Genomic DNA, 19,174 nt, shown 5'->3' on the forward strand with positions numbered 1-19,174 from the left:
TTAAAAAGTCAATCAGGCTATAAATGTGGAAGCGGGGGCCAACAGATCTTGTTAAATGTTAAACAAGACATCACATAACCCAGTCCGCACATGCACATGTGAGATTAACTGGCTTTCAATGTTTGATGCTTTACCATCAACTACAGAGACTAGTGGATGGAGGGTTTTTAAACTGTTTCTCGATTCCACCCCTCCTCCCAAATTGACTAAAACAAAACAAATCCTCCTGGATGTTGGTAAGCTTAAGGAAGAGTGGAACGGAGCCTAGACACGGGAGCAGGGAAGACAGGGAGCAGGGAGACTGAGGTTTGGGTGATTGGGAAAGCAGGCCAGTTTGGATGGGCGCCTGCTAGCAGTGACAGCCAGAAAAGAAGTCTGGTTCAGGAATAAGAGTGAATTGCATGGAGGCTGCCTGGAAAGAACTGCATTTGTGCCAAGCATCAGCTTTTACCTTTCACAGAGCCCCCTTTTTTTTTTTTGTTTTAATGCTCCATTAAAACATAGAAAAGTGCACAGATCTCAGTGTATGGCTCAGTGAATTTACACAAACTGCACACACCTTGTACGCAACACCCAGATCAAGAGTTACCCACAGCCCAGCAGCCGCCTCCATGCCCCCTTTCAGTTACTCCTTCCCTGTTTATACAAATGGAATCATACATCATGTACTCTGGCGATTTTGATCAACATTAAGTTTGTGATGGCCTTCCGTAATGTGGCATATACTTGTAGATCTTCACTCTTATTGCTATTCAGTGTCCCATTTGTGGATACACTACAATGTATCCATTCTAATGTTGGAGGGCATTTGGATAGCTTCCAGATTGGGGCTATATGCTGCTGTGACCCTTCTTGTAGTATCTTTTGGGAACATGCTACACATCTGTTGGGATTCTGCCTATGAGTGGAAAGGCGGAATCATAGGATATACACATTCAGCCCTTGTAAACAGTTTTCTAGTATGGCTGCACCACCTGACACCTCTATCAGCACTTATCTAGATTCTTCCTGATACTCAGTATTTCCCATCTTCTAAATTTTAGTCCTTCTTATGGGTATGTATTGGAACTGCGTTTTTTTGTTTGTTTTTAATAATGAGTAATGAAATCGAGCAGAAGGGCCCTTTTGAAAGGAGAGACCAGGCACGCAAGACAACTCCCCACCTTAAGGGCTAGAACTTGCCCGGGGAGTCTTTCTTCCATTTACAAAAAAAAGAGTCTCACTTGGCTCAGGCCTGCACTGAAGGAGACAAGTTGGAATGTTTCCCTTATACTTAACAGTTCAGCTCAAACCATCTTAACCAAAGATTTGAACAGTAACAGCAAAGAAGAAAACTCCAGGACTTGGGCTGACCCTTACAGGGCCAGAATTAAATATTGAGGTTAATGTACATGGAGTTACAGACAAGTCCTTTAACTAAACACACACAATGACCAAAGAATTTGTTCCCTCCATAATACTCCGTAATGGGACAGAATACAGATAACTTTCAGTTATCTGTTCCAGTGATAGAGTCATTCCAGCCATTTATCTGTGGGGACCCCTCGGACCTCCAAAGTTGATATTAAGATGATTTTAAACTGAAGACATTGGAAATTCAATAGATGCAAAAGATGCTTTTTCAAAGCTTCCCTTATCTGACTAAAGGCAGAAGCTTCTGAGAGCGAGGCTGTAATCAATCAATGAACGCCCTCTCCTGGGGAGTTTCACTGGCCAAAAGAACACAGAAAACGCTCACACCTGCATAAACAAACATTATCACAAACTTTCTTATCTCCCATTTGTTCCCCTAAAAACCCACCGTCTTTCCTAAATCTATAAAAATACTGAATCACTATGTTGTACACCTGAAACGAATAATGTAAATCAACTATACTTTAATTTTTAAAAATTTGCTAATTAAAAAACAATTGCATTGGAAAATTGATTTAAAAAAAATAAGAAACCATTTGATCTTCCCATAGAAGCTCCTTTCTCCCCCCTTCTTTTCCCCTGTTAAATTAGGTTATAGACACCTACCTCTAATTATGGAGGGGCCACTTCTTTTGCTGGATTCATGTGCATAATAAGCTCCTGTTAATCTGTCTTTTGCCAGTTAACTCACAGGCTTCTAAATCACTGAGCCTAAATTAGAGCAAAGTTTTTCTTCCCAACAGGCCTTTGAACAGCAATAGGACTCCTCAATTTTGGACTCCCCTCATCTCATTAGCAATCATTAACCTATCTAGTACAACCGTTCTAGTTAAAATACATGACTTTAAGTCTTCCAATTTAAGTGTCCAAGTGACCCATGTGCCATGGGTCTTGTGAAAAACCACCCAACTACAATTTTTAAGCTGTGTTCATCAGTGTTTGTGGGTAATGAGTTTTCTTTCTGTTAAGCGGGTACCTTAGACCTAACCCCAGCCTTCTCAGCCGTCAGGGTCTGTCCTGCACATCCCCTCACAGCGAGGGCTTAGCGTCCAGCAACGGGGCTGCTTCAGAACCGCCGCTTCCAACCTCACGCACGCCCCAGGAACGCCAGGCCTCCCGGCTTTTACACCCTAGAAATAACAAGCTGCTCGTCACCTCGGCACCACTCATTTACCTACTCCTCCTCCGAGTTAGGATCCCAGAACGCTTTTGCCAGGAGACAAACGTGGGGCCCAAGTCAGACCAGCATTCTGAAAACAGGGTTCCATTTGGTGCTTGGTGCATGCATGATGCAGTTTTAGAAAATCAAACGTAAAAGGGACCTGAAACATAATTCCTCTCCCCATTTTGCACGAGGCATAGACACAGAGCTCCAAATGGTCGATGCCGTCCGGTGACACGGCTGCGCTGAACCCCGGGCCTCCCGCGCGAGCTTCAGGCCTCCGGACCCTGATGGCATCTCGGGAGGCTGGTGCTGCAGCGGCCGCGCCCGAAGCCCGGGAGGCGGCGGGGTGGGCGCGCGCGCACCGGTCGCAGGATAGCTTACCTGTGGGCCGCGACCACGCGCCGGGGCCACCTGGGGGAGGGCAGACTGGGGCCGGACTTGGGGACCAGCGGCGGGAAGGGGCGCCAGGCAGGAGAGGGGCCGCGAAAGCCCGGGAGGGAGCCCAGCCGCCCCGCGCAGCCCCGCCAGCTCCCCTGCAAAGCCGAGCGGCCGGAGGGCGGAGTCGGGACCCCGAGGGGCGGAGCGCTGCTCGGCGCCGGCCCCGCCCCCTCGGGCGCCAGCAGACTCTCCGGCGGCGCTGGAACCCCCGAGTGGAAAACACCTGTGCCAGACCCCGCTCCCCCACCACGGAATTACGGCTCGGGGTTGGGACGCTGACACCTGCATGTTATGAAAGCTGCCAGGGGATTCTTGGGTGTGGCCGCTTGTGGTCCGTTTTCTACAAGGATTGAAGTTAGTGCCTACAAGAAAGCTTCTAGCACGTCCAAAGTCGCTACGGGATTGTAAAAGGACCCATTCTCCGAGAGGATCCCAGAGAGCCTAGCGTAAAACGAAAGGGGGCGTACTTAACGTTTTCGTTGACTTTCTCGGTTTTAATTTTGAAAATTGGTTTCATGTGGCAAGTGCTGGCATGCCCACGTGCACCTTAAAATCTTGCATACACATTGTGTCAACAAACACCTTCCTGTTTTAAATACACTCGTGTTCTTTTTTTTAAACGAGTGTCATTCGTGTCAGAAAAAAGGTGAATGTTGCTGTATTTAACCTGCTTAAAGGAGTTTGTCCCCCCTCCCCCCAAAAGCTCATCAAGCAAGTTGGAGTGTACAAACATTCCCAGGCGCAATCCATGTACTCCAAGATACTCCTTGGCAAGTGCAAAGGATGACAAGTGTCAGTACTTCATACAACTAGATTTAATAAGTTGTTATTACAGAAAAAAAAAAGAAGTCCAAACTACAAAGTTTAAGCAGTTGTAAGCAATAGCTGCATTGAGCTCCATGGTTAGTCACAGTACTGCAGTTCCACACAAGCAATATCAGTCCAAGCCCCAAAGGCGGAAGCTGAGTAAGGGTTACTAGCAAAAACAATCTAAGAGAACAGGTAATAAAAGATACAATACATTTAAAATTAGTTGTTAGTTGAAAAACAAATACAGAGATCTTAGCTGTGAACACTCTAAAAGTTATGTCCATTATTTTGACAGCAAAAATACAAATACCTAATACTTTATACCCCAACGGAACTATATCCAGAAAAGAAAAAGAGCAGAAGTTGTCCTGTATTAGCACCCAGGTTTTCTACTTGTTGTGATTAACTTCATTGTCATACAAATTTAAACATCCCCAAATCACATATCCATTTCTTGACCCATTTTGGGGTATAAAGTCAACAGCATTAATTATAAAATACTCTGGTAAAATGGAACACTATTGCAGCTGAGATAGAGAAGTTTGGTTATTATAAAAAAAACCAACAGAAAATGTTAGCTGACATACCACACAAACTGGTGAAAAAGCAACAATCCATACAAATAAGCCAGTTTTAACAAAAAGATAACTTTTTTTTCACTAATCTGTGACTAATCTTTCACTCAAACCTTGCAAGTAGAGATGTCACAATACTCAAATATTTAGGTAGGAGCTTTACCCAGTTAAATGCCATTTTGTTGCTAATATAATAGATAAAATGAAAACTAGCAGTTATTTGCTAATTGCATAAATGCAGTACATTCTGCATTAGCCCATGCCTCACTAACAAGCTATAAAACACAAGATATAGGCAGAAATCTAAGCATAATCTTTATACCACTAAGCAAAAGTTTTCCAATTTCTTTTCTTCTGTTCCTAATCACTTATTTGTAGTTAATGTAAAATTCCAACCAGTAATATCCAATTTGAGTTAAAATTTTACATCACAACTTGATCTAATCTATATATTATTTACAAAACTGAATACATAGAGCATACCCAAGAGCCAACTCTGGACACATGTTTCTCTGAGTCATTGATAACCTTGCCTCCGTGGCAGGAGGCCTGGAAGAGGCCATCAAGGACTGGGAGAAACACACCATCTGTCTAGAGCGAGTCATTGGATGTTCTGTTTACGCAACACCAGTTTTGCAGTTGTATGATTTTTGTTTAATTTTAGGTGCCATGACAATGACACGCTGCCTTAACAGCACAGCTTCAAGGTGAGTTTGGGTGTTGGAAAAGAAGCAGGAGGGCAGACAGATCATGCTCGGAGTGGCCAGATGTGTTGCCACAATAAGGGACAAACAAGGGGCACCATACCAGGGAGCAGGCTGAGGGTAGAGTAAGACGAAGTCTGAGACTGTCCGTTTACAGTGGTGACCTCGGAGTGTGCCGCCTTGCCAGGCCACCCGTGTGCTCGGGGAGGTCACTCAGGCGAGACACTGCGGTACAAGTCTAACTTCCCAGAGGGCTGGTCCTCTCAGAGACCTCCTTGCACTCTCAGACGTCACCACTGTAAATGCAGGGCAAAGATTCGGCCTGGCGAAAGGTACCCACTCACATGTGGACAGCAGTCGGTGGCAGATTCACACACACACACACACACACACACACACACACACACACACACACACACACGACAGAATGAAGAGTTAGAGGGGAAAAGCAATAAAACACTCTGTCAACCCGGCCAGGTTCTCAACTTGGTGGTATCTCAGTAAGGGGTGACTTCATCATCAGGGCCACAGATTTGGCTGCACCTGGTGTTGTATAAATCCACTGTGACATCCCTAGAGAACTGTACTGTGACATCCCTAGTCTTACACTAAACCACTGTAATAAAGGAAAAGGCTTGTCAAAATCTCACATGTTCTGCTCATTCTGTCATTTTATTACCCAATTATCCATTACATTTTCCAATCACTTTACATAACCAACCATTTTCATCGTTGTCACACTATTGTAAACCACATCAGCAAGTTAATACATAAAGCTTTGCATTTCAAAAAACTAGACACTTTAGTAACAATATTACAAAGGTTTTAGCTTCAAAAATAACTGAAAATGAAAAAAATAAACTTTTAAAGAATTAGCATCATAAAATTAATTTATTCCAAGTAAAAATACAAAATAATATTATGACATTGACCAGATATGAAAGTCCCTCCCAGAAACAACTCTATTAATGATTGAGAAAGCACTCCTTAAAGAAAATACGAAATAAAATGAAAAATATGTAAATATGTTTAATTTTTTTCTTAGCAAAAAATCTTTCTAAAAATAACAATGAAAATTTGTCTCAGTACAAAGGCTACATTACTATTGAAAAAATACCAGCATGAAGAAAAGGTACATATTTGACAGTAGAAAAATGATTTCAGTGAATCACAATGTCTAAAGTTTGCAATGAAAATAAATCTGCAATAAAGATTTATGCCTTTTTTCTTTTCTTTTTTTTTCTATTTTTTATACAAACAGTACAAACAGTATTGCACATAACAACAAATAGTCGAGGTTAGGTTATAGCCTTCAAAAAATCGACTAGTTCAAGTGTCACATCAAGGAAAGGCCACAACAGGACCTGTGATACCCGGGGGCTTCCCATCAAGTTGCAGGTCAGAACACCTCTGTGTTTTAAAAAATAATTTTTTTTGAAGGACCCTCTCTTTTAATATAACATTAACAACTTGGGGGCACATTTATTTACAAAACAAAACGGAACATGTTATAATTTAATAAACTAAAAAAGTTCTCTTTAAAAAAATACAAACAGAAGAACTCTTTCACAATCCTGGTCAGTCGTGCACAATCAACGCTTGATTATAAATATACAAATTAAGGGAAAGTAGTTTCCACCACCTATTCACAACTTTCAGCACCAAATGGAGTTTATTTTTTGAAACCTATTCTTTATGACAATGCTTTTTCACCTTCACTTCAGCTTTATGCTGTACAATATTCCAGCTTTTTTTTTTAAATCTCAGTATTATTTTAGTACATGAAAGAGGGGTGCTTCTTCAAAAAGTTTTGCTTCTTTCACATAATTAGGTAGATTTCTGTAGGTTAGATATGATCTTTAATATTATAGTTATAAAGCTCTAACTTCTTCATTTTCAAAAAACACAAATAAGCATGAAAAAAATAAAGTTACCCATCTGTTAAATCATTTTTCTTGCAGAATTAAATTAATATATATTTTTCTGAATAAACTTACTTAGAAAATATCATTTTCTTTCCTATATTTCAAAATTGAGGTATTGCAAAAGATCATGTCAGTCAGAAAGCATGCCTTTTTCCTTAAAAACAAACAAACAAAAAAATCTTCGGCCAACTTTTGAAAACTGTCTAGAATACAAAAAGTAGTAGTGCATAACAAAATTTCTCATACAGATGAAAAAAACCACAAACATAGAAAAAAACAAACAGAAAACCACAGCTGGGCTGGAAAAAAGCAGTTATTACCAAAAAGCCCAGAGGTAACCTCAAAGGGGGAGAATTCTAATAAGCATTTTTAACCCAGTAAAAAACTATTTTGTTTTTTCCTTTTTGAAAACAAACTATAGTTTGAGAGCTGTTAATTGCAACTAAACACTGGAGAAACAAAACAAAACCAAGCAATATTAACTTAAGACAGTACAAGGACATCACAGCACATAAAACACAGCGACTTAAATCTATTCTGCAGTGTCATATCCAGTCAGATTGTCCCCATAATTCCAAAACATAGGAAGAAGATTTAAAAAAAGATTTACATAGTCTCATAATCATTGTGTGTGTTTATATATTACTATCTGCAGCCCAAGAGTGAATGCTAAAAAAATGTCCATGGTAGTACTAGCAGGTCTGAATTCTATTCAAGCTTTACAGGATAAATCCAGGGAATTAAGTAGTTAATTTCTCACCCAGATAACCAACCCTGCCCAGGCCATCTTATTTTGTACAGACATTTCTTTAGCATCACGATCACGCAACTTTCTTAAAATGTGCCTAGTTTGTCAATTGACAACTTATCTCTATATACTGTATATATTCCTAGTGTTTGTAAGCTAAGATGAGCTCTTTGGTTTTCTGGACAAGGTCTGAAGCTATGTAAAATGGTGCAAGCACTAGGAGATTGTAACTAAGAGCTCATGTGTTAGTTAATAATATACCAGTTATGAACTGTCAAGTTCGTTAATGTCTGACAGAGGCTTTAAACAGTTAAGTTTGATCACAGTTAGACATAATCACTTTACTATATAAAATAAACTGCACAATATGTAACAGAGCACCGCAAAGTACTTCATCTACCATCCACAAATTTGCTTTAAGAATATCCTACACCTAGGTTTTATATTGGTTGTAATATAGGTCATTCTGTTATGGGCTGTTCCTAATTTCAGAAGCATTCCATTTATTGAGGCATGCCTTCCTCCAGTCAATTACCATTTCTTTGAATGAAAAAAATCTTTTTTAAAAAAAGTCAGTATTTTATAGCTTATATAGATTCTTAATTTGTGCATTGTGGGAAGGTTTTATACTAGACATCAGATATAAAATTTATTGCATGCAGCAACCTGATTAAGTAAACATGCAGTCAGAAATAGTGACCTTCCGTTGAAGCTTTCTCAAGTCTATTCTGATCTCCTTTCGGCAGCTGATTCTATCCCTAAATCACAAAAGTATGTTGTTGGGTTTTTTGTAATTGATACCTTAGCCTGAATAGAGTATTATGGTATTAATAATACCACTTTAATAGCAGCAAAAGCTATTGCAGCATAAATTTACATAACACTAAAAGATCTAACCAAAATCCTCAGCAAAACAAAAATTAAACATGAAGGAAAAATAAAGATTCAGCTTATGAGGTATCCTTACGTGTCAAAATAGAGAGCAACTAAAGGCTTATTTTCATTAAGGGTTTTCCTTACTCTACATGACCCCAGCTAATGATTGCTGAATTGTTGTGAAGTTTTTGCTACATCTGCCACCTACTCACGAGTATTACCTTTGGTAAGTCTTCTCCTAGGGGCGATTCTCTAAGTTTCTGAAAATAAGTGCATGCTCCAGTTCAAAAACGATCAAAACAATAACAATACAACAACAACAACAACAAACAAAAAAATCACAGACATCAACCTGATGGCCGCTGATGAGAATGGCAGTCTACGAGTGACAAATCAGGTGTAAGAAATTAAGGTACCAAGCAGACAAAGGTGTGAATCAAAGTGCAAATCAGTACCGTTATACACTCTGCAATTCTGCATTATACTGGACACTGAGTTCAGTAATATGACTGTAAATAATAATAATAATAATAAAAAGACCCATTTCTTCTTTAAAAATCGAGAACAAATGCACAGATTTCCAGAACACTGTAAGCCCTGAGGCAGTGCCTTCTCTTTCCCCTCCTTGTTATCTACTCCAGTACTTGTGGCTGGGTATACCCTGGGCTCAGCTCCAGCGGAACGGGACATGGCGAGGGCGGTCACCTCCCTCCTTCACCAGCGGTTTGTGGAACTCCCGCCCGGCGCGGGAATGTATGCTCGCCCAGCAGTATTCGCAGTAATACTGCAGACAGGTGACGTTGGCACAGAAGAATGGGGCAAACTTCCCACCACAGCGTGTGCCCTGGCACTCATCACACATCTGATCATCCAGCACATATGGCTTCACTTCCACCTGGACCCAAAGAGGAAAGACAGGAAAAAAGATTTTAGCAAAGCTTCCTCACATTTCTTCCTCTTAAGAGTTTATAATGGAGCTTAATATGTCCCAGTCAGACTCGGTGTTGAACTCAGCTGGTATCAGACAGTGGCTGAGAGTATGGGATCTGCTCCTTGACTTACTACTTACTAGTTGTGTGATGGCAGTAACCTCTCTCTGTGCTTCTGTTTGCTCTATATGCGGATCTGTAAAGTGGGTGTAATGGTGATACACGGACACACACACACATCTGGATATCTGTATGATGGGCATAGCAGGGTCTACCTCAAAGGGTGCTGGTGAGGATTAAGAGAGGCAGCACAGATAAAAGCACATGAGTTGAATTCTGAAGGCTGGAAGCACCCGGCTATGCACGAACAGCATTTCAGGGAGAGGAACCAGCGAGGACAAAGCCCAAAAGTAGGCAAAGGCAGAGCACGTACTTGGGGAAGTTTGGCAGGAGCTGGGCCAAAGGGCAAGTCCCACTGAGGCTGGCAAGCCTAGCTGAAGGGTGACCGTGAGGCTCTGGGCTTCAATGTTTTAAGCACAAGGCTTTCAAAAGACTAACCTCCCAGTACTGTTCACAATGGATGGCAGGGAAAGGGGGACTAGGGGGATGTTAAGAAGCTACTCTAACAATTGAGGCTTTTTTATTTTTTAGATTTTATTGCCTTAATCTCCCTCCAAGACTGGAAGCTTCAATAGAGAACTTTTCATCACAGCCCTGCAGGCTATGTTAGAGGAAAACCAGAAGCAAGGAAGAACAAAAGTTACCACAGTTTTCCCCCATGTCCGCTTTCAAGAACCTCAGAAACGGACTATCATTAATGTTTTCATCCCAAATGTTAGAAATTAGCAGGAAGGTGGCAAGTCTCTGTGATCAGGCTCCTTCCCACGCTGACCTCTAGAGCTGTTCTGGGGAAGAGCAAGCACTGTGGCCGCTGGGGCTATGGAGATGGGGACCCACATTTTTTCTGACATGAGCCAACTGCCTGACCAGTTTGGGCTGCCTCTGGATGCAGCCCGGAGGTTCCAGCAGGGCACGGGGCAGGGTACCGAGGGGCTGATGGGGAACAGCGTGGGGTGAGCAGGGACACAGGGAACACCTGGGATTGGACTCTGGCATTCCTGGACCTTCCCTTCTGAAGGCCCCTTCGCCGGCCTCCTCTGGAGTTCTGTCTCTGCTTGGAAGACCCACTGGAGATGACCTGTCCCAGCCCTTAGTTACCCAAGGGGGAAAATGTCTTTGCTCTGTGGCTCTAGTTCCCTTCCTCCTATTCTTCCCTCCTTGATCTAACAGGTTAGAGAGTGGGCTTCAAAAAAAAAAAAATCTCACATTCACCTCTGCATCATAATTAAAACTGTAGTGGCTCTCGGGTCATCTGCCTAGGTTCAAATCTCAGCCACATTACTAGCTGTACAACCTTAGGCAAATTTCTCAGGTACTCTGAGCCTCTGTTTCCTCATCTGTACACTGGGTGAAAAGAACAGTTCATACTTTATAGGGTTCCTATGAGGAGCAAATGAGTTAATCACATAAAGCACACAGAACAGTGCCTGGCACATCAGATGCCCTCATTAAGTGTAGTTATCACTCCCCCTGCTTCCTCTCTAGTCCAGGCCACCACAACGTGCATCCACACCTGGCCAATACTGATGGCCTCTGCACTGGCCACCAAGCTCCAGGCCTTCCCTGGGTCAATTCTCCTATGTCCAGGTAGATGTTTCAATCATCTCCCTTCTCAATGTTTCTTGCCTGGTCAAAAGCCCTTCAGGCTCTCCCCTACCTTCAGGAGTAAGCCCAGCTGCCTCAGTATAACGGGGTACTTACTCCCTGTCCCCTGCGACTCAAATGTAAGCCAGAGCCTTCAGGATTTGCCCCAATCTCCCTCCCATCTAGTCCCCAACTCAAACTCAACCTGGTCTCTAACTTACCCGCACTTTCTTCCCACCCTACATACTCAGCCCACCCAACAATTTCCTGTACCCGGTAAGGCCCCGTCTTTCTTTTCTCTTTCCTTCTTAGCATAAAATTAACAATCTTAAAGTGAACAATTCAGTGGCGTTGAATATATTCACAATGTTGTACAACCACTACCTCTATTTAGTTCCAAAACATTTTCTTTACCCCAAAAGGAAACCCTGTAGCCACTAAGCAGTTTTCCCTACCTTCTCTCCCTCCCCAGCCCCCGGCAACAACCTATCTGCTTTCTGTCTCTATGGATTTACCTATTCTGGATATTTTATATAAATGTAGTCACATAATTGTGACCTTTTGTGTCTGGCTTCTTTCACTTATCATAATGTTTTGGGGTTCATTCATGTCGTATACGGCAATATTTGATTCCTTTGTATGACTGAATAGTATTCCATTGTTTGTGTATGTATATGCATGTATATATATGGTATTTTGTTTATGTATTCATTCATTAATGGACATTTGGGTTATTTCTACCTTTTGGCCATTGTGAATGGTGCAGCTATGAACATGTATGTACATATGTTTGTTTGAATAATTGTTTTCAATTCTTCTCACTACATACCTAGGAGTAGACTTGCTGGGGCATATGACAATTCTATAATTAACTTTCTGAGGAACTGCCAAATTGTTTTCCACAGCGGCTGTACCATTTTGCATTCCCACCAGCAATGTAAAAGGGTTTCAATTTTTCCATATACTCACCAACACTTGTTCTCCATTTCTGTGATTATAGTCATCCCAATAGGTATGAAGAGATGTCTCACTGTGGTTCTGATTTGCAATTCCCTACTGACAACACTGAGCATCTTTTCATATACTTGTTGGCATTTGTATACCTTCTTTGGAGAAAGGTCTATTCAAGCCCTTTGCCCATTTTAAAAATTGGATTGTTTTCTGTTGTTGAGTTGTAAGACTTCTTTATGCATGCTAGATACTAGACTTTTATCAGATATATGATTTGCAAATATTTTCTCTTATTTTGTAGGTTGTGTTTCACTTTCTTGAAAATGTTCTTTGATGCACAAAAGTTCTTAATTTTGAGCAAGTCCAAGTTATCTATTTTTTTCTTTTGCTGTTCTTCCTTTTGATGTCATAGCTAAGAATCCACTGCCAAATTCAAGGTCAAGAAGATTCACTCCCTGGACTTCCCTGGTGGTGCAGTGGTTAAGAATCCACCTGCTAATGCAGGGGACACGGGTTCAAGCCCTGGTCCGGGAAGATCCCACATGCCGTGGAACAACTAAGCCCGTGCGCCACAACTACTGAGCCTACGCGCCACAACTACTGAGCCCGCATGCCACAACTACCGAAGCCCACATGCTCTAGGACTTATGCTCCACAACAAGAGAAGCCACCGCAATGAGAAGCACACACACCGCAACGAAGAGTAGCCCCCACTAGCCACAACTAGAGAAAGCCCACGTGCAGCAATGAAGACCCAACGCAGCCAAAAATAAATAAATAAAATAAATAAATTTATTTAAAAAAAAAAAAGAAAAAGACTTGCCCCTATGTTTTCTTCTAAGAATTTTATGGTTTTAACTCCTATAGTTAGGTTAACTGATTTCAAGTTAATTTTGTATATAGTGTGAAACAGGGGTCCAACTTCATTCTTTAGCATGTGGATATCCAATTGCCCCAGGACCATTTGTTGAAGAGACTATTCTTTACCCATTGAATGGTCTCACCAACCTTGTCGAAAATTAACTACAGGCCCAGCCTTTCAGTCCCACAGGGAACTATTCCTTTCTCCTTTGAACTTAATACTCCACTTTGCTCCTCTGGCATTTCCTATCTATAGTTCTGCCTTGGTCAGCATCTCTCCTTATCTTCAAGCAACCTGAGGACAGAATAGATCTGGGGAAGAATGTGATCTGCAGAGATTGTGGGCTCCTGGGGGGAGGGAGCTGTAGGCTCATGAAAGTGTATATAACCTGGCCTGAACTCCCTGTACTTGAAGGCCAAGAAGGAGCGAAGTGGTGGACTAAGTCCCCTCTGCCCTGAGGTGGGAGGACTACTGGTAGAGGCAGGGTTTGTGGGGAACTAGGAGCAGCCAGCTTTTCTACCTTCGGTCCATGAGCTGAGGACTGCTTTGCTTCTACCACCAGGTAGATGCCTATACTCAGGGTGCTCCAGCAACCAGATCTGAGTCCCAAAAAGCTCAGAAAAGGGGATCCAGCAGTGAGAGAGAGGATTGGTCTTTTACATTCAGCAAAAGAAAGCTGCCAGAGGAGAAAGACAATAGCCCTTTGTAATATATACACATGTGAAAAGAGTACTTAAGGAGATTCAAGCCTAGCAGGAAGGGCACTTTCCAGTAATATATATATATATATATATATATATATATATATATATATATATATATATATATATTTTTTTTTAATGTTACTTTTGTTTAGGTGTAAAAGTGGCATTGTTTAGGTGTAAAAGTGTGTTTATGTGGGGGATTTTGTCCCTCAGTTTTTTTTGAGAGCTTAAATTAATTTTTTAAATTGAGGTTAAAGTCATAAAGAATTAACCATTTTAAAGTGAACAGGGACTTCCCTGGTGGCGCAGTGGTTAAGAATCTGCCTGCCAACGCAGGGGACGTGGGTTCAATCCCTTGCCTGGGAACATCCCACATGCCGTGGAGCAACTAAGCCCTCGAGCCACAACTACTGAGCCCACGTGCCACAACTACTGAAGCCCACATACCTAGAGCCGGTGCTCCGCAACAAGAGAAGCCACCACAATGAGAAGCCCGCGGCCAGCAACAAAGACTCAATGCAGACAAAAATAAATAAATTTATTAAAAATAAATAAATAAATTTTTAAAAGGGGAGGGGATTGAAAAGGAGCAGGATGGTGTGGGGCCCTCCTGCATACAATCCCCACCTTGGGTCCCCCATTTCTTGTTTGTAGAAAAAGACTTTAGTTTCCTGGGCTTTTCCTGAGTTCCAAAGAGCAGACTCAAGCAGTTACTAATTAGGGGAGTGAAGAAATGCAGAAACAAAGGAAAAATAGTCAAGAAACAACAGTTCAGTGATAAAACACAGTCCTAGTTCCTCCTCAAGGGAAATACATAACAATCTGACACATATCTTTGAGTTGTTCTGCAGGACTAAGACCCTCACCCAGGTGGAGGATGGTGACGACATGCTGACCATAAGCATACAGACCCCTGATTGGTTAGAATCAGAAGGTTGATGATTAAGATTCCTGAAACACCACCCTGTTACCTCACCACCAACCAAACAGAAGAAAGTCATGCCCCCTGCAACCCTCACCTCAAATGTTGCCTTTCAAAGCCCTTCCGTGAAAGCTATCAGGGAGTTTGGGTCTTTTGAGCATTAGACTATGAAGGACACTGGTAGTTAGGTGGTCCTTATGCTAAAGAAGGGTGATTATTTTGGCTCAAATGGATTCATTCATTTGATGAATATTTGTGGAGTGCCTATTCCTTATATGCCACTGTATTGAAAACTGTAATACGATGGAGAACAAGACACAGTTCTTCCCTAAAATAATTTATGGTCTATTTGAGAGTTTCTTAAAGGTATTCCCAACCATTTGTAGTTTTTGCCATATCCTAATGCCATCTGTACTATTACTTGATGCTTTACCTGACTATCCAGATTAATTCTATTTTTCCCAATACACATCTACATAATTATTAAACACAGAAAAAGAATAGATATATGTGTATTATAACTGAATCACTTTGCTGTACACCTGAAACTAACACTGTAAATCAACTATACCCCCAAATAAAATGAAAATAAAATTTAAAATAAAATAACATAAAATAAAAAGAGGCTTCTCTGTTAACCACCTAAAACACCTGGAGTATCATTAAGCTACAGCACTTTGGAGACACCAACCTATTGCGATCACATTAGTGATCTACATGACCATTAAAGTTCAAATACTAGAGCCCTTCACAGAGCCAATCAAATCACCAAGCTGACCTTGTGGTTCAAAGAGATTTACAGGACCAGGAGATGAGAACTTCCTACAGAGAGAAACGCTTGAATTCATACTATACACCTAATGGTGACCATAGGTGAATGTATGGAGGTGATCATACCCAAGGATGCTGAGAACATGTGTAACTTATTGATGAGGGATAACTATTAAAGATAAGGAAGACTGATGGGGAATGCTGGATAAGTGGCTATAAAAAGATGGAAAAAGGGAATAATATAGGTAGAATGATATAGGCGAAGAAAAAGCAATACTTTAATAAACTAATCTCAATGTTGGCATTGTTGTGTTTCTAACAAGCTAGGGAAAATATTTTGCTTGGCAGTCATTTTGATATTGGTCAACATAATGACCTCCTAAAGTAAATAAAGCAATGACTAACAGCTCTTGGTGGCACAGAGGTGATACCTAGGGAGACCATAAACTATTCACAGGTCCAGAGTTCTCTCTCCTTGGACCCGAAAGGTTGTAGAAATGAGAAAGGAGGCATTAGCCAAGGTCAGGCTCAGCCTGAATTATGTGCTAAAGGTCATGATTAAGAACAGCTGGCCCCTGCTGCAGTCTGCCCTTTGGTGACAGGAAAAAAAACAAATTAAGTCTGTCAGATACCCAGCCGTCCCAAGGCATGTTTACAGGTGGCTGGAAGATGAGTAGCAGCAATGATTTCAGATAATGGAGTCAGAGGCCATTATCTCTGGACAAACTGGAGAAAGAGGCCAAGTGAAGAGGTATAATTTAACAGGGATAACTGTCTGGAAAGGCCTGCCCAGAAGTCAGGTAGGCCATTTCTTATCATCTGGAGCGACATGCTTCCTGGAAAGACCAATTTGTTTGGTGTACTCAAAGCTTTAAACATAACGCATTCCTAATCTTCTTGGCATGTGTCACAGAGTACATCTATCCAGGCCTAAAATCCACAGTAACCTCATTACCATTCCCACTAAACACGGTGTCTTTACAGTTGCTAAAGCAAGTCCTCCACCGGCAGGCAATACTAAGAATGTTTAAACATAAATTTTTAGTTTTTCAACTATGAGCTGGAATCCTGCTGTTTAGAAAGCAGATGACAGATGCCTAGGAAATTAAAGCAGCAACGTGAAAATAGCTTTTCCTTAGCAACAAAGTTATCCACAACCTTCCAGTTATAGCAAATTCGCAGTTATTAATTTTAGAAGAAATCTGGGGTAGATTAAAATAAACACAGCGAAAATGGTTGAATTTTATTTTCTTTTTACCTTTCAAAGGATGGGATTGACCATTTTTCATATTTTCAAGTGCTAGGGGAAGAAAGGTTTTTAAATCACCCTTATGCCTTTCCCACAAGGAAACGTACTCATGTGTGCTAATGTTGACACCTTTGCTATACGTCTATAGAACAGAGAGAGATCTGTGAGTGCTCTGTTTGGTCTTAAGATTACTTTTTCATGAAACGAAGAAGGTCCAGCTGACAGAATCCTGCATACTCCATACATTCACTCTCTAATCTCGTTTCCTTCCATGCTGCTTGGGAGTGGGGATGGAGGTGAGGGTATAAATCAGCCCCAAATCAATTTCTAGTAGTAGAAGAGTATATCATATAGAGAACAATGGGTAAGAAAGTCATTTAAAATCTATAAAATGCATGACTGCCATGGCATCACCACTCCCCAACCCCCCAGGATGCAGACGTGCAGAGCCCTCTGGCTCTATCCACTTAACTGGCTACATCATAACCTTGCAGGCCACAGCTTCCTCTACTATATTAGAGGTTTGGACCAGCTCTTCCAAGTAAAAATAAGCACTCAACAAGAAATTGCTAACTGACTGATACCCCTGCCTTCTGGGGTCAAAGAACTTGAATATCCTACTGAGATAACTACTTTAAAAAACTGTGGTTGTCTTTTTCCCATTAGTAATCTCATAACCAGTGTCTAAACTCAAATATGAGAAGGAAAGAAGAACACTTAATCACTCTAAAGAGTTTTCATATTAAAAATTATCACAATTCCACAGGAGAAGACATAAAAAGAGAGCAAAGGACAGAAGAGATGAGGGATCAAGACCAGGAAGGAGAGACAAGACAAAAAGGTCCCATGCCATTCAGAGAAGAGGAATATTTTTCTCTCTTTCTTAACATGACCCAAACTCTATTTTAAAAGCTATTTCTAGTCAAAGGCTCTGAGACTCCCAGGGCTTCAAAATAAGCCCATGTGGTATTCAGAAAATACCTGAACTCACTTCTGGGTGTTGCTTCCTCTCAAAGGGTCAAACCAAACATAGCTATAGCTACAGCTGGGAAACGTTCAAGCCAGCTCAAGGCCAGGGCCAGTAACAGCACCAAGTAAAAGGCTGGGTTGTCGGAGTCCCAGACTAAGGCTAGGACCAGAAATAGTCTGGAAACAGGTCGTCAGAACCCTCACTTCTTTTGCTATCGAGTCATCTCATATATTCTAGCTGTGGCCAGGGACAAAGAGTAGTATTACCAGCACTTCTGTTAGTATGGTTACTAGTTCATATTAATCTTCATGTAGGCTAAAAATATAAAGCCTTTGATAACCTTTAGCTAAAATTCAGGCCCAGCATGTTTTCAGTGAAGAGAGAAAAAAAGATTAAATGTGTGAAGTACTTGAAGTGCTTGCAAAGAAAGGTGCAGTGGATAACATCTCACTAAATAAAAAATGGGTTATTCTAAAAAGTGCTATTCAAAGCAAATACGATGTGCTATGGCTTAACTATCACAATGTTCCTTAAATAAAAGTATCAGAAAGCTCCAAATTAGCTAACAAAGTCAGACTCTCAGGTCTTCTACACTAAGCTAAAATAGAGTCAAGAGAACATTATTTCCCAATGGTATACTGATTTCAAAACTATTTTCCCTTCTTGTATAGAGACTGATGTGTTAGAAAGATACAATAGATAATCTCAAGAAATCAAGAGATGAAGGACTACAAATACTAAAGAGAATAGCAACCACGCTTTCAGTGCCCTTCCCAGCATTCTGAATATGCAGCTACCCCACCCCAACCCTTTGTAGATAGAAGACTCATGTCCAACAATTCCATTTCTGGGTAGTCAAAAGAACTGAAAGCAGGATCTTGAAGAGATATCTGCACTATTATGCTCACTGCAGCATTATTCACAATAACCAAGGTGTGGGAGCAACTTAAATGCCCACTGACAGATGAATGGACAAAGAAAATGTAGTATATACGTAAAACAGTATATTATCCAGAAGTAATAAGGAAGGAAATCCTGTCACATGTGACAACATGGATGAACTTTAAGGACATTATGCTAAATGAAATAAGCCATTCACAAGAGGACAATCACCACATGATTCCATATGAGGAATCTAAAGTAGTCAAACTCATAGAAAGCAGAAAGTAGAATGGTGATTGCCAGGGGCTGGGGGCAGGGGGAAGTGGGGAGTTGCTGTTCAAAGGGTATAAAGTTTCGATTACGCAAGATGAAAAAGTTCTAGCGATCTGCAGTATAACATTGGGCTTATGCTTAACAATACTGTACTGTACACTTAATTTGTTAAGAGGGTAGATCTCATGTGTTTTTTTCACCACAATAAGAAAACAAAAAAAAAAAAAGAGAGAGACTATATGGTGGGCGGGACAAACTTGGGAAAAGGACCGAGGAAGGGAAAAACAATCAACTGCTTACTAA

The 19,174-nt window shown here is 41.2% G+C and overlaps 1 protein-coding gene across 4 annotated transcripts in view; it reads right to left on the minus strand.

Moving 5' to 3' along the window:
• Window positions 1-3,813: 3,813 nt before the first annotated feature.
• CPEB3 (cytoplasmic polyadenylation element binding protein 3) overlaps window positions 3,814-19,174 on the minus strand; it is a 179,220-nt gene continuing 163,859 nt past the window's right edge. For 3 of the 4 annotated variants that reach the window (XM_032608000.1, XM_032608001.1, XM_032608003.1), the window contains one exon: window positions 5,755-9,549. In XM_032608000.1, the coding sequence (XP_032463891.1) occupies window positions 9,322-9,549 (228 nt within the window). In that variant the 3' untranslated portion in view covers window positions 5,755-9,321. Of the gene's footprint in view, window positions 9,550-19,174 lie in introns of all 4 variants that reach the window. The other variant, XM_032608004.1, reaches the window with a different exon arrangement.

Source organism: Phocoena sinus, chromosome 16, assembly GCF_008692025.1.
Source record: "Phocoena sinus isolate mPhoSin1 chromosome 16, mPhoSin1.pri, whole genome shotgun sequence".
NCBI lineage: Eukaryota > Metazoa > Chordata > Mammalia > Artiodactyla > Phocoenidae > Phocoena > Phocoena sinus.